We start from the raw sequence: 14,886 nt of genomic DNA on the forward strand, positions 1-14,886 counted from the left end.
ATTAAACTACTAACTGATGACTCACCAGCTTTATTCTCTTATTTCAGGGTATTGCTTTTTTTTTTTTTAAAAGAAAAGAATGTTGAGTATTTTTTTGAGTGGCTCATGAGGGGTCTGAGATGAGTTTCTAGAGTTTTAACTCAAACATTTTCTATACAACTACTTCCTAAGCATAATGCTACGCAATAGCTATTTCTTAATTCCAAGACATATTATAAATATAAATAATGTTACTTAATGCCTAGTACATTTTGCCTGATTCTTATTTTTATTTAACTTTTAAAGGGACATAGGTATTTTAAAAATCTCCCTTTTTGTTTTTATTCTGCTTTTTCTGTATTCTCACAAAACAAGCACCTTCTCAAAGCAATCCATTTATAATTTATACTCTTTTATATTCCTTCTATCCTACTCACTCTCTTCTTGAATCAGGGAGAGGATAAATGGTCTCTGTTCCTGGCCCTTTTCTTTTTCATAAGGGTGAGAATTATACTTAGAAAGACTTTCCTCCCAATCCCTTTAGAAATGGGGCCATAATTGTCTTAATTCTGAACTGTATGTATGACATCGATTTACAACTTTGTTTGGACTCATCGTTGCCTTTCAAATGACTCCACACTTCGTACCATTTTACAGATGAAGAATTTACTGTGATGGCACGAGTATTACATTAATCATTCACTTATTAGAGTAAGTCCTGATTATTTTATTCTGTTTTTTAAGATGGCTTCTTAAAATCATGTGCCAAAGAAAATTATTTTTTTACATACTCTTGTATTTTGATTCAAATATTTAAAACAAGATTGAGGTCTGGTCATATTATCTTATAATGTGCTTTCATTTTAATGAATGTGCACAACAAATAAAAAGTAAAGTATTAACAGAAGTAAACGTTGAGTTTAATGGGAGTGCTACTTCTCATATGACAGAAGAATACCACAAAAGTGTTTGCACCTAACTTTCCTCAGCGTGTAGTAGCTGATTGAAAAGCTAAAGAGAATAAAACTTCATTCTGAGCATTGATAAGACAGTCCATTCAATGAAGGGCCTAGTTAATACATCTGATGCCTCTTTACAGTGACATACTAGAGAGAATGTTCTGCTTTTTATGTTAGCCACTTAAAATGAAAATGAGCACCAAATCAAACACTGGTCCTTGGCAAGTTCCTTGTATCTCTACTTTGTTATGGAATGCCTGAGTCATTTTCCCACATCTTCATAGGAAGAGTGATGTCAATATGAGTAACATTTCTTGAAGCAGAAAACATGATACTCAAAAACGTTATTGACTTGTGGTTTTCTCTTACTGTTCTTAGCCAGGAAATGAAGCCATTTAATAATGCCTGTCATATATACGCAGTGACACACATGCATAAGGACGAAAGATGGATCAAATTTTATCCTTAGGCCATTGACTCTTGCAATCATTAAAATTCCACGCTGTGAAATCGAATCTACAAGGTTAATGATAAAAGATGAGCTAGAAGAAAAAAACCTACAAAGAACACCATGTTCAATAGAATCAAGTAGGTGAAGATGGGAGAAATCCTGATATCTCTTAAATAAATCTTATTTCCCTGTTAATAATATTCCAAATTTATGCTTTCGGAAAAGTTTAGTGCTCTAAGAATGTTTGATAAAAAGGGTATACTTTGGTCTTAAAATTCTAATTTCTGTAACTAACTTTTAGATTCCACTGTTTATAACTAATTTAACTAATCACACAGAAATTACTTTTAAAGCATTCACTCTTGCCAAACATTCACATTCTTATAATTAGATTCTATATTGAAATCTTCAACAAGTAGCATGACCACAAACAGCACTTTGTATTTTTCTTGTGATTTAAAGTTGTAGGAAAAGTATCATCCAAATCTAAATTCTGACTGTATTTAAACAGCAGCAACTGTCCAAAAGGAAAATTTGAAAACCATGGAAGTTAAATTACACTCATAAACAGAAATAACTTTTTCAAACTTGGCTGAATTTCAACTGGACTACAAGATAAAGGAATACTCTACTTCTTCTAATGCTACCCTGCAGAGAGAAGTTGTCAACTGAGAAGCATCCTAATCTATTTCAGTTAATCTTACCAGTAAAGACGATGAGCAACCTGGATGCTTTGCAATGAGCGGTGTAGCAGGAGTTGCACCAAAGGACTTTCAAGGTTCCATTCGAACTTGATAGCCTGAAGCAAGATCAGAATTACTTTACTTTTTTTAAGTAATACATTCTTTAATAATTATTTAAACTGTAAATATATAGGTAACACAATATTTGCCAATTCGTTTTTCTCGTGTACAATTCAGTAAAGGCAATTACATTAAAAATGTTGTATAACTATGACCAACATCCATTGCATATTTTCCATCCCCATAACCAGAAATGCAATGCTAGCTAAACAAAGATTCCCCTCTTTCCTCTTCCCTAATGCCCCAATAACCACTGTTAAACTCTGATCTCTATACATTTGCCTATTCTAAGTGTTTCATATTATTGAGATAATAAAATATTTTTCTTCTTGGGATTGACTGATTTTACTCAGCATGTTTTCAAGGTTTATCCATATTGTGACATGGATCAGGGCTTCATTTCTCTTTATGGCAGAGTAACATTCCACTGTGTGTATATACCACATTTTGTTTATTCATTCATCTGTTCATGGGCATTTGAGTTGTTTCCACATTTTGGCTATTATGAATAGTGTTGCAATGAACATTGGTGTACACATGTCTGTTAGTGTTGTTGCTTTCAGGTTTCTTAAGAATATACCTAAGAGTGGAATACAGGGTCATATGGTAGTTCTGTTTTTAACTTTTTAAGGAACTGCCAAATCATTTTGCAAAACGGCTGTACCATATTGCATTCCCATCAGCAGTGGGTGAGGCTTTCATTTTCTTGGCATCCTCCCAACACTCATTATTTTCTGTTTTTTTTTTTTTTTTTTTTTAACTCTTTTTAGCCATTTCACTGGGAGTAAAGTGGTATCTCATTGTGTTTTTATTTGTATCTCCCTAATGGCTAATGACGTTGAGCACATTTTCGTGTCCATTTTTCATAGCCATTTGTATATCTTATTTGGCGAAATGTCTATTTAGGTCCTTTGTCCCTTTTTTTTTTTTTTTTTATGGGATTGTTTTGCTTTTTCTTGTTAAGTTGTAGGAGTATTCTATAAATTCTGGATATTAGACCCTTGTCCAATATATAGTTCCCCAAAATTTTCTCCCAGTGTATAGGCTGTCTCTTCCGTGCTTTATTCCTTTTTTTGCAGTAACAAAACTGTAATAGAGTACAGAAAGACTTATAAGAGGCTTGAAAAAAGACCAGAAAAGACAGCATGTACAATTTAATGAAACATTAACAATGTGTTTGATAGCTTTATAAGCTGATGTGTAACTGATTAAAAAAACAGAAACAATGACATAATTTGGCTTTATGTAGTTTCGTATCCTTATTTATGCTTTAGGATCACAGGGTAATAAAAAGAGAGTGGTTGGTGGAGTTCAAGCCACAGCTAGGAGAATCCTGCCCCCCCCAAAACAGTGTCTCTGGACTATAAAATTTGTTATTGCTTTATATATACAAACAAACAAACCCAGTGCCGTCGAGTCGATTCCGACTCATAGCAACCCTATAGGACAGAGTAGAACTGCCCTATAGAGTTTCCAAGAAGCACCTGGCGGATTTGAACTGCCAACCCTTTGGTTAGCAGCCATAGCACTTAACCACTACGCTACCAGCGTTTCCTTATATACAGTCAGATAAAAACATTTAATCACAAGCATTGCTATTTTTCCCCCGTTATGCTTACTAAGTGAAGTTGCTTTATTTTATTTTTTCTGTTTGCCTATTATATAGTTTTAAAAATAACTCTACCAATTCTGGCTAGAAATTTTCTGCATTACCCATATTGACATATGAGCTTTAATTTATCCCCTTGGTTGGTTAAATTGCAGGATCACTTTTATGTAGTCTATTGTTGATTCATTGAGATCTTTCTGAGAATTATTAGTGAAAATACTGGAATTTGTTGGCCACTTTGCTGTTCTTACCTGAACTAGCTGTGGGAGATATTCCAGGAGTTCGTCATTCAACAGGTTGTCTAATTGCTGAACTGCTGCTTTACGAATTTCTTGATCTGGAAAACTAATACAAAATTAAAACGTTCATGACTAAAGGTTAATGGTATGGGATAATGCATGCTAAATGTCAGGGAGAACAGAAAATAAATACTACACCCAGTGCATTAAGTCAAAATAATAATCCTATTATCAATTAATATGATCATTAATTCCAAATCATTTTCCCATATTCTATACTCTCATATGGACTCCTGTAGAAAGCTCTTTTGGTTAGATATTTTGGAAACCTGAGATTAAGTCAGATCCCTGCCAATTTTCTGATCTATAAAGTATGGATAATGAGTTACTAAAGATTTTTCAAAAATAGAAAGAAAATTTTTGCTTTTTATTTAGCCATGAATTTGCTAAGTAAGTTATTGTCACCTGAAAACCTGATAGTTTATATGATTAAAAATGGGACTTAATTTTTTTTTAATGAGTTTTGGCCAGATCTTAGTGAAAAGCAGAAATCCAAAGTACCTTTCAATAAATAAACAAAAATAATTGAATAAGGCTAACTCTTACTAGACTGTGAAATTCTTTTTTTCTAATTGTGTTTTAAGTGAAAGTTTACAGTTCTAGTTGCTCATACAAAAATTTATACACACATTGTTATATTATCCTAGTTGCTGTCCCTTTAATGTGATAGCACACTCCTCCTTTCCACCCTGTATTTCCCGTGTCCATTCAACCACCTCCTGTCTATTTCTGCCTTCTCATCTCATCCCCGGACAGGAGCTTCCCATTTAGTCTCATGTATCTACTTAAGCTAAGAACCACATTCTTCACAAGTATCATTTAATTGGACTGTGAAATTCTTGAAGGTAACTGTGCCTTATTCATTTTTAAGCTTCTTATGCCTCTTGTAATATTTAGGATCCATTAAAAACATAAACGAACAAAAAACAGTGGGCTGTTGAGCCAGTTCTAACTCATGTTGATCCCATGCATTTCAGAGTAGAACTGTGTTCCAAAAGGATTTCAATGGCTTTGATATTTAGGAAGCTGATCACCAGGTCTTTCTTCCTAGGTGCCTATGGGTAGGCTCAAACCTCCAAACTTTTTGTTAGTAGCCCAGTGCTTAATTACATGAGGAACATGATGTCAAGACTGCAAGAAGACTCATTAAAAACCTGCAATATACAGATGACGCTTGCTGAAAGTGAAAAGGATTTGAAACACTTATTGATGAAGATCATAGACTACAGCCTTCAGCATGGATTATATCTTAACATAAAGAAAACAAAAATCCTCACAAGTGGACCAATAAGCAACATCAGGATAGACAGAGAAAAAATTGAAGGTGTCAAGGATTTCATTTTACTTGGATCCACAATCAATGACCTTGGGAGTGGCAGTCAAGAAAGAAATCAAACAACATACTGCATTGGGCAAATCTGCTGCAAAAGACCTCTTACAGGTATTTAAAAAAAGCAAAGATGTCACTTTGAGGACTAAGGTGCACCTGACCCAAGCCATGTTATTTTCAATTGCCTCATATACATGTGAAAGCTGGAAGATGAATAAGGAAGATCGAAGTAGAATTGATGCCTTTGAATTGGCATTAGTGAAGAATATTGAATATATTATGACTGCCAGAAGAATGAACAAATCTATCTTGGAAGAAGTACAGCCAGAATGCTCCTTAGAAGCAAGGATGGCAAGACTTTGGTTCAGGTACTTCGGATACGTTGTTAGTATAGACCAGTCAAGTCCCTGCAAAAAGATAACATGCTTGGTAAAGTAGAGGGGTCAGCGAAAAACAGAAAGACTCCTGATGAGATTGATTGACACTGTAGCTGCGACAATGGGCTCAAACATAGTAATGATTGTGAAGTTGGTGCAGGACAGGGCAATGCTTCGTTCTGTTGTACGTGGGTTCGCAATGAGTCAGAACTGACTCAATGGTGCCTAACAAGAACAACAACAGGCACATAATAAATGTCTGTTATTGAACTAAATTTGTGATGGTATTTAGCATTTAAAATCCTTTTTCAAAGACAATTTACTCTCAATTGGGATCAGATTGTCATCAGTTTGCTCCACTAGAATTAGTTTCAGTTATCTCCAAGCTTCTGGGAAGTTCCTGGAGACAACCTGGGGCTCCATACTGCTTTCACAAGTTTTTACATGATCTTGATGTACTGCTTTGCCCTGATTAGATATATCTAAGGCTTTGATTAAAACAATTACTTTTAAATAAATAAGTTTTCAGAAAAATTAATGTGCATAATTTAAAATGGGAAAGAACTGCTTATAGTGACTCATTTAAAAACAAATAAATGAACAAAACAAATAAAATCCCAAAGCCCTTTTGTATGTGAATTGACTGCATGCTTTTCAACTAGTCAGGAGAGAGCTCTGAAGACTTGCTTTCAATATTGTGGAAGTCAGCAAACTTTAAAGCCTTTAATGTCCAGTCTCTTTTCAGCACATCAGTTTACTGAAGGGTGAAATGAATACAACTACAGAGTCAGGGCAAAAATGATATTACTCAGTATCCCTCAACTGTCCTTGAAAGCAGTTTGAAATGTAATGTTTAAACAGGTCACATATTTTTTTCTTCATTTAAACTGAGTATTTTAATTGGAACAAGAATTTTACCTCAAGGTTAGCCACTCAAAGCCCTTATTTCTGACCTGCAAATACTTTTCCAATCATTTTTTTCTCTTGGAACATTCTAGCAATGAGACCTAGTGAGAGCTGTAGGCTAGACGCATCTCGTGAATACTAAGGTCAGAAGATCTCAGCTTAACATCAAGAATAGACTGAGAGCAAAAACAGCCCAATAAAAATGCAAAGCCAGAAGGTCAGCTTGTTTCAGCACATAAAGACTTTAGATTCTCCTAACTAAATGTGATTGACTCTTATTTATTGCTCTCAATTACTAAACCATTTGTCTGATGCTTGTTGACATCAAGGTCAGCTTGAGGACAGTTTGAAGTCTTAGAGAGATTACTTGGCACATTGTGTTGCCTAAGCAATGATGTGTTAAACCAGATACTGGTCTCCCTTACTTTCTTGTATGTTTATTTCACCTTAATGTGGATGACAAAACAGAGAGAAAGAAAAAGAAAATAAACATATCACAACAGAATAAAGCCCTTTGGTGAACATTACATGCTATGTATTTATTTCCAACCACTAGAATGTAAACTCCAGGAAGTCAGAGAATTTTTATCTGTTTACAGGTGTGTCCCCAATGTCTACAGAGTAGTGACACTCCCTACATATACATTTGAAAAACATCTAACCTGAACTCATTATATTTCCTCTCAAATTGTTTCTACTGCCAGATTTTCTATTTCTAGTCCGTGTTGTCATTTTCTTCCAAACAACTAGGCCTGAAATTTTGAGAGTCATATTTGGCCTCTGTTTTCCCCTCTTCATTAAAATCTCCCCTTCCCCATTTGGTGAAATTCTATTCGTGTTCAAAGTACAGGCTCAAGCATCAACTTATCTGTGACGCTATTCCAGCCACTTTCCAGGCCCCTATAAGGTTAATCACATTCTTCTCCATGGGTTTCTATATTACGTACATGGTTGAGGGCAAACATTGGTTTTCAAATCTGTAGTTCAAGCACAGTGCCAGGCCTATAGTTAGCTGAATAAGTCTGTGGAATTTCTAGCAGCCTGTTTGTCTAACCAATTGTCAAATTCTGTTGACTTTTCCAGCCTAATAGCTCTAGCATTTTCGCATGCTTTTAATTTCTTCTGCAACTATCTAGTCTAGATCATAATTACCTTACGCTGTTATGAACAGTTTCATAGTAATACTTTATGAAATTTCCTAAAATATAGGCAATTCCTGGGCTAAGAATGAGGTCTGTTTCTAACTGTGTCTTTAGATGTTAAATCAAATTTGTAGGTAAGTTGGAACAGGTGCATATGGTTTTTATTTAGCCTTACTTTCTGCAAGAAAGGGCTTGGAGACTTTTTAATGATTTAAAAGCTGCACGTGCAGCAAGTGAAGGTGATTGTGATGAAGAATTTGTTGTGAGTAGGGGTTGGTTCAGTTGTTTCAAAGTGAGGGCAAATTTCCATAACATTAAAGGGCAAGTATCGGTGGTCCATAAATCCGACGTTCTTAACCAGTTGATAAGGATTAAACAGTATGCACAGGCTTAATTGTGTTTACTTACTAATCTGTAGTGAACAATTTCACACGGGAAAAACAAGTGAAACCATGCACTACAGATTAGTAAGTAAGCACAACTAAGCCCTTGCATTCCTCGCTTGTTGGATATAATCTGTCCCTTGTAACCCGGGGAATGCCTGTACTTGTAAGCTCATTTCTTATAAAGATAAATGGCTTTCTATTTTCAAAGGACCTCTCAAGTCCGTAATGCTGATCTAGATGTTCAAGTATATCTGAACACTCCCGATTTTTCTCCTACCATAATACTGACTAAACTTTCCATTCTAGCTAATCAGTGTAGTATTTTTAATCCAAAAATGGCATGTGCATTTTCACCTTTATGAGTACTGTAACTGCCACTTGGAACATCCTCCCTTCTTTTCTCATTAAATTCTAGTCCTTATTCAAAATGTGGATCAAATCTTGAAGGTGATTGTCCCACTCTTTAATAATCACTCCTCTCTGATCACCAAGGGCATTGAGCGACTCTGGCTCCTATAGTTACTGGTATGTTTGTGTGTATTAGAATTTACCTTTTTATGTACATGTCCTCATTCTTCAACTGAAAAGTAAATCACACAATAACAAAAAGATGGAAACACCCTAAGTGCCCATCAGCAGATAAATGGATAAACATTTAACCATTGTGGTACACACAGTGGAATACTATGCAAATATAAAGAATAATGATGAGTCCACGAAACATCTTAAAACATGGATGAATCTGGAGGACATTATGCTGAGTGAAATAAGTCAATCGCAAAAGGACAAATATTGTATGCTTTCACTTTTATAAAATGTCAAGAATAGGTATACCCACAGAAAGCAACATTCTTTGGCGGCTACCAGGGATGGGAGGAGAAGGGAAGGGGAATCGCTTTCTAAATAGAAGACACTTGTTTTTGGTGATGGGAAAGGCAATACTCAATATGGGTGAAGTCTGTACAACCTGACCAAGATAAATGAAGACATTAAGAAGTACACAAGAATACTCCTGGGATCTTAAAAGCTTACCAGTGGCCATCTAAGATACATCAATTGGTACCAGCCCACTTGGAGCAAAGGAGAATGACACCGGAAAATATCAGACCAAGAGACAAAAGGGCCACAGAAACCAGACACCATCAGCCTGAGACCAGAAGAACTAGATGGTACCTGGCTATCGCCAATGACTCCCCTGATAGGGAACACAACAGAGAGTCCCTGACAGAGTGGGAGAAAAGGGTGGAACAGAACTCACATTCATGTAAAAAGACCAGACTTAATGGTCTGACTGAGACTGGAGGAACCCCAGAAGGCATGGCCTCCAGATGCTCTGTTAACCCAGAATTAAAACCATTCCTGAAGCCCACTCTTAGGACAAAGATTAGACTAGACTATGAAACATAAAATAATACTCGTGAAGAGTGTGCTTCTTAGTTCAAGCAGATGCACGAGACCAAATGGGCAGCTCCTGTTTGGAGGCAGAATGAGAAGGCAGGAAGGCACAGGAGCTGCTTGGATAGACACAGGAAACCCAGGGTGGAAGGGGAGAGGATGCTGTCACATTACAGGAACCGCAACTAGTGTCACATAACAATATGTGTATAACATTTTGCATGACAAATTAACTTGAGCTGTAAAGTTTCAACTAAAGTACAATTTAAAGTACACAAGAATAAAGGACAATTTCGGTAAATGCTATAACATATACAATTTTGCAATAACAGTGATAACAACAAAAAATACGTGTGTAGTTACATAGGTAGATATGTATGCCTATATATGCATAGGAAAGCATATGTGAGTATATGTGCGAGCATGTATAGCTATATCTGTAGGCATATGTATACATGTTTGTGTGTGCTGCATATATGTTCATATACATAATAAAGTACATTGGGGCATAGTTACAGAGACTTTCTAGACATATCCAAACACCTTGAGAGAGTGGCTTACTGGGTTAAAAGGCTTAGGACCATAGACTCGTGGGATAACTTGATCAACTGGCGTAACAGTTCATAAAGATAATGTTCTACATCCTAGGTTGGTGAGTAGCATCTGGGGTCTTAAAAGCTTGCAAGTGGCCACCTCAGATACAATTATTGGTCTCTACTCATCTGGAGCAAAAGAGAATGAAGAAAACCAAAGACTCAAAGAAGAAACTAGGCTACAGGACGAATAGCCCAGAGGAACCATAGCCTCTTCTAGCCTGAGGCCAGAAGAACTACATGGTGCCTGGCTACCACTACCAACCATTTTGACCAGGGACACAATAGAAGGCCCTGGATAGAATGGTAGAAAAATGTAGAACAAAAACACTGATTCCTAAAAAAGGCCAGGCTTGCTGGACTGATAGAGACTAGAGGAGCCTCTGAGGCTATCTCCCTAAGATACCCTTTGAAATTGGAACTGAAGCCATTCCGGGAGGTCACCTTTCAGCCAAATAATAAATTGGCTTATAAAATAAACAATATCACCCATGAGTGCTGTGCTCTCAGGTAATCAACTATATGAGACCAAACAGTCCACATTTATCCTGAATCAAAGATGAGAAGGTAAGGAGGGCCAGGGAAGCTAGATTAATGGAAACAGAACAAACAATGAAAATAATAAGAATGCTGACACATTATGAAAAATGTAACCAATATCACAGAACAATCTGTATAAAAATTGTTAAATGGGAACCTTATTCTCCATGTAAAATTTCACCTCAGATACAATAAAACATTATTAAAAAAAAAAATAAACCAACTGAGTACAAGTCCCATCCTACTTTTTATTCCTAGGACTTAGCACCATTCTCCACATATGGTGGAAAATTAATAAAAGTGCATTGAACATCATGATAATAATTAGGAAAATAATACTACAGATCCAGTTTTACCTTTCTATGCTCTGGGATAATTTACATTGGTAACAACAGGTTTATTTTCACACATACCACCCACACAAATTCCAGATTTTTTTCGCTCTCAGTACATATAGGTCTCTGCTGGAATCAAAAAAGGTAGGAGGAAAAAAAAATCCCAAGGTAAAGGAGGAGCAGGATTTTTTTTTTTTTTTTCAGGCTCCTTCAAGAATAGGAGAACCAAAAACTAGTAATACCTTTATAACATAGTCCAAAAGGAAAAGTACATATTTGCATTTATATGTGCAAATGCTAGGAAGAATGTGTGTGTATCATAATGAAAAAGGATATCTGTTTTTTATTCATTACTACTGCTGGAAGCTCAGGAAGAAATTGGAGGAGAAGTTGCTAAGAAACTACCCACATGACACCCTGAGCTGTGACTACTAATGCCTGATGACATTAAAGCTGATCCAAATATAACTTGCATTTGCCTATTTTAGAAAAGAGTTGGCTACATTAAAAGAGAGGCTGGCAATGTTGGTGAAGTTCCTGGGAAATGGGTCCTTTAAATATATTGCTCGCAATACATGGTAACATGAACTAAAAAAAAAAACTTAAAAAATATACTTATTCCTTGATCTAGCAATTTTGCTTTTGGGAAATTATCCTAAGAAAGTAATAGGAGATATGTGGGAAGATATATGTATGCAAAAATTGAAAATAATATAAATGTCTAAGGATAAAAAGTTAAATATGCTATGTCCACATGATGTAACTTATGTAGTCATTAAAAATTATATTGTATATGAATATTTAACGATTAAATATTATTAAAATTTTATGCATTGTAATACATTTTAAAAATATGTGTATATTTCTCTATAATGATTAATTAAAAAAGGGAGGGGCCAGAATATTAATACAGAATATTTTTTTTATCTGTATAGAGGTTTTATGGATAATTTTAATTTTCTTTCCAAGTATAGTTTTAAAAATTTTCCAAATATAAGGATGTTTAACTGGTTACTAAAGATAACAAGGATTTTTTTAAAGTAAGGCTTGTCCAACTAATTAATAAATATAGATCAATAATCGCAAATTTATTATCAGCAGTAGTGGGAAAATCTCCAAATCATGTGCCCTTTTAAGAGCAAACATTGTTGTGTGAAATAACAAGCTTTAATTTTTTTAGCTGAGTTCGAATATTCCGCTAACATAATACATTCAACTAGAGATCTCTGACCTTGAAAAATTTATTTATAACTTAACACTTTTCATGGCCTTGAACTCAGGTATAGATCAATGGACAAATATGTTTTGCAAATCCTGGCATTTTTCCCTGTGATGTCTGAACTATTTAAACATTCTTTTGGGATACAGTTGTTGGCATTTCCTGGTCAGGAAGTCATTTCTAAATGTGGTGGGGTCTTCCCATATTAGTTCTGTGACTGTGGTGTGTCATTTACAGACTGAAATGTCACATGTAACAGAAGAGTAGCAACCTAGTTTGAATTTTTCACAAGCCAGGTTATTGATCTTTCTAATGACTCTATTTGCTTGAAAAAACACATATAATTCCTGCCAATCATAAACCAAGAGACACACTCTAGCAATTCCACTAACCTTGAAACTGTAATTACTGTAGAAGACGTGACACTTTAAATTGGAACACAAGTACTGTTAGAAGATTCATCAAGTTGATGTCAACTAGGTCCACAATTATTTACATTTACAAGGAACTTCCTTATAATCAGTTAGAAAATATAACACTCACGTGGTAATAAATGGTGACCTGGTTTGATATATTAAGAAGATACAAGGTCAGTGAAACTCCATGAATTGTTTGGGAGGCGATCCTGTAAATTTAAAGAATTTTTTTTTTTTTTCATTTTTGTTAGGCTTAGCAAGAGTCCATGTGAAATAATCACTTCTTTAAGGTCACTCATCATTTTCTAAATGTTCATTTAAGCAACTGTATGTTTGCTAATTTAGTTTCCCAAGCATGTCTGAATAGTGGAACAAAAACTATATGGTCAAAAGCAAAACATGACTTTGGCTTATTATTCAGTTTTATGTGAGTTTCATGAGCAGTCATTCTATTTACTCAGTGTTTAGTTGCTTCTGGATTGAGCAACAATTGGGTCTTGGGGATCTGTAAAAGGACGAGATCCCAAAACTAAGATAAATATACCTTTGTACAATAATTGTTATGGAAGCACCTAGAAACAGCCATTGAGAGACAAAGGAAAAATGCTCTCTGAAGACTAAGATTGTAAAGATTTATCAACGGAATCAAGGATAGATGGCTAGAAAACCCAAGGTTAAAAAAATAATATAACAACTAAAACTAAAGCAACTTTCAGATAAATGATTTTCAAAGGAACTTCAGTGAAATATGAACTGTGTACCTTGCCAACAACATTGGGAAATCACAGGTTTAGGGTAGGGTAAAAGATTAAATTGGAATGGTAATTCTTGCATGGGCAGGGAAAAAAGGAGTTTCCTCCAGGTGGAGGTAGAAACTGTCTAGGACTTAGTGTTTTCTCTATAAGAGCAGTTCTCCAACATTTTTGTCTCAGGACCCTTTTACACTCTTAAAAAGTACTGAATACCCCAGAAAGCATTTATGTGGGTTATACTTATCAATGCCTGCCATATTAGAGATAAAACCAAGACATTTAATAAATATGTATTCATTTAAAATAGTATTAGTAAATCCATTACCTGTAAACACAAATATTTCTATGAAAAAAACCTATATTTTCAAAAATAAAGAAAATATTTACTGAGAAGCTTGACACTTTTACGTTCAGCAAATCTTTTTAATGTCTGTTTTAATAAAAGATGATTGGATTCTCATATCTGCTTCTATATTAAATTTGTTGTGATACTGCACATCATGTAGTCCCTGGAAAATGCTACACTTCTGACAGAATGAATGTGACAAAGGCAAATCACATCTTAGAATTATTATGGAAATAATTTTGGCTTTGTGACACTCCTTTAAGCATCTTGGGGACTCTGGGTCTCACTTTGAGAATCTTTGATATACAGCACACTTTTGCTCATGTGTTATTACTGTGGAATCACAGGTCAAGGAATCATCACCTATAGCCTGTTTGTAAGACAGTTAACACATCAACCTATGTCTTTCTTGGTGACAAACTGGCTTTGAAACCATCTGATCTACACACAGACTTTGGAATAGTCATTTGTCCTCTTTTACCTATTTCTAATTCCTCACATCCCAGTAGGCTATAAGAATATGCCAGGGGATCAAAATGGCCTTTAACAGGACCAAGTAGAGTCATGAAAATAAAATTTCAATAGGAAAATATATATGTTATTTTCTTTCACTTCACTTATTTTGATATCATTTCTACTCCCTTCATTTTTCCCACTATCATTTTTTTTTTCTTCTATTCCTCTTTTACTAGCCTGAAAAATGATAGACGGGCAATATTTTACTCAAAGAACTTTTGAAATGATGAGTGAAAGCCCACTGTGATGTAATGAATGTTGACCTTTAAAAGCAGTGACTTTGAGTGAACTGAAAAGCAAAGAAATCTGAGATCAAATTTAACTGTAACAGAAATGTCAGACTTCAGAATACACAGTAAGAATTCACATGAATCACTAAGAGGATATTCACAGTTCAAGGCCCCAGCGCCAAGCTAGAATTAGGAAACCATCAGAAGTGCAGAACTGTTTCTCCAACTGGTTTGATTCCGATGACACAGTCAGCATCAGTTTGGAGGAAAAATGTCAATATGAATATCTTTGCTATTTTTCTA

The 14,886-nt window shown here is 35.1% G+C and overlaps 1 protein-coding gene across 2 annotated transcripts in view; it reads right to left on the reverse strand.

The window, feature by feature from the left end:
• The window catches only part of PIK3C2G (phosphatidylinositol-4-phosphate 3-kinase catalytic subunit type 2 gamma), a 389,187-nt gene that overhangs the window by 228,043 nt on the left and 146,258 nt on the right, over positions 1–14,886 (reverse strand). For both annotated transcript variants that reach the window (XM_064284537.1, XM_064284535.1), the window contains 2 exons: positions 4,053–4,146; positions 2,094–2,188 (listed from right to left, as the gene is read on the reverse strand). In XM_064284537.1, coding sequence (XP_064140607.1) covers positions 2,094–2,188; positions 4,053–4,146 — 189 coding nt within the window. The remainder of the gene's footprint in view (positions 1–2,093; positions 2,189–4,052; positions 4,147–14,886) is intronic.

The sequence above is a fragment of the Loxodonta africana genome, chromosome 4, assembly GCF_030014295.1.
Source record: "Loxodonta africana isolate mLoxAfr1 chromosome 4, mLoxAfr1.hap2, whole genome shotgun sequence".
Classification (NCBI taxonomy): Eukaryota; Metazoa; Chordata; class Mammalia; order Proboscidea; family Elephantidae; genus Loxodonta; species Loxodonta africana.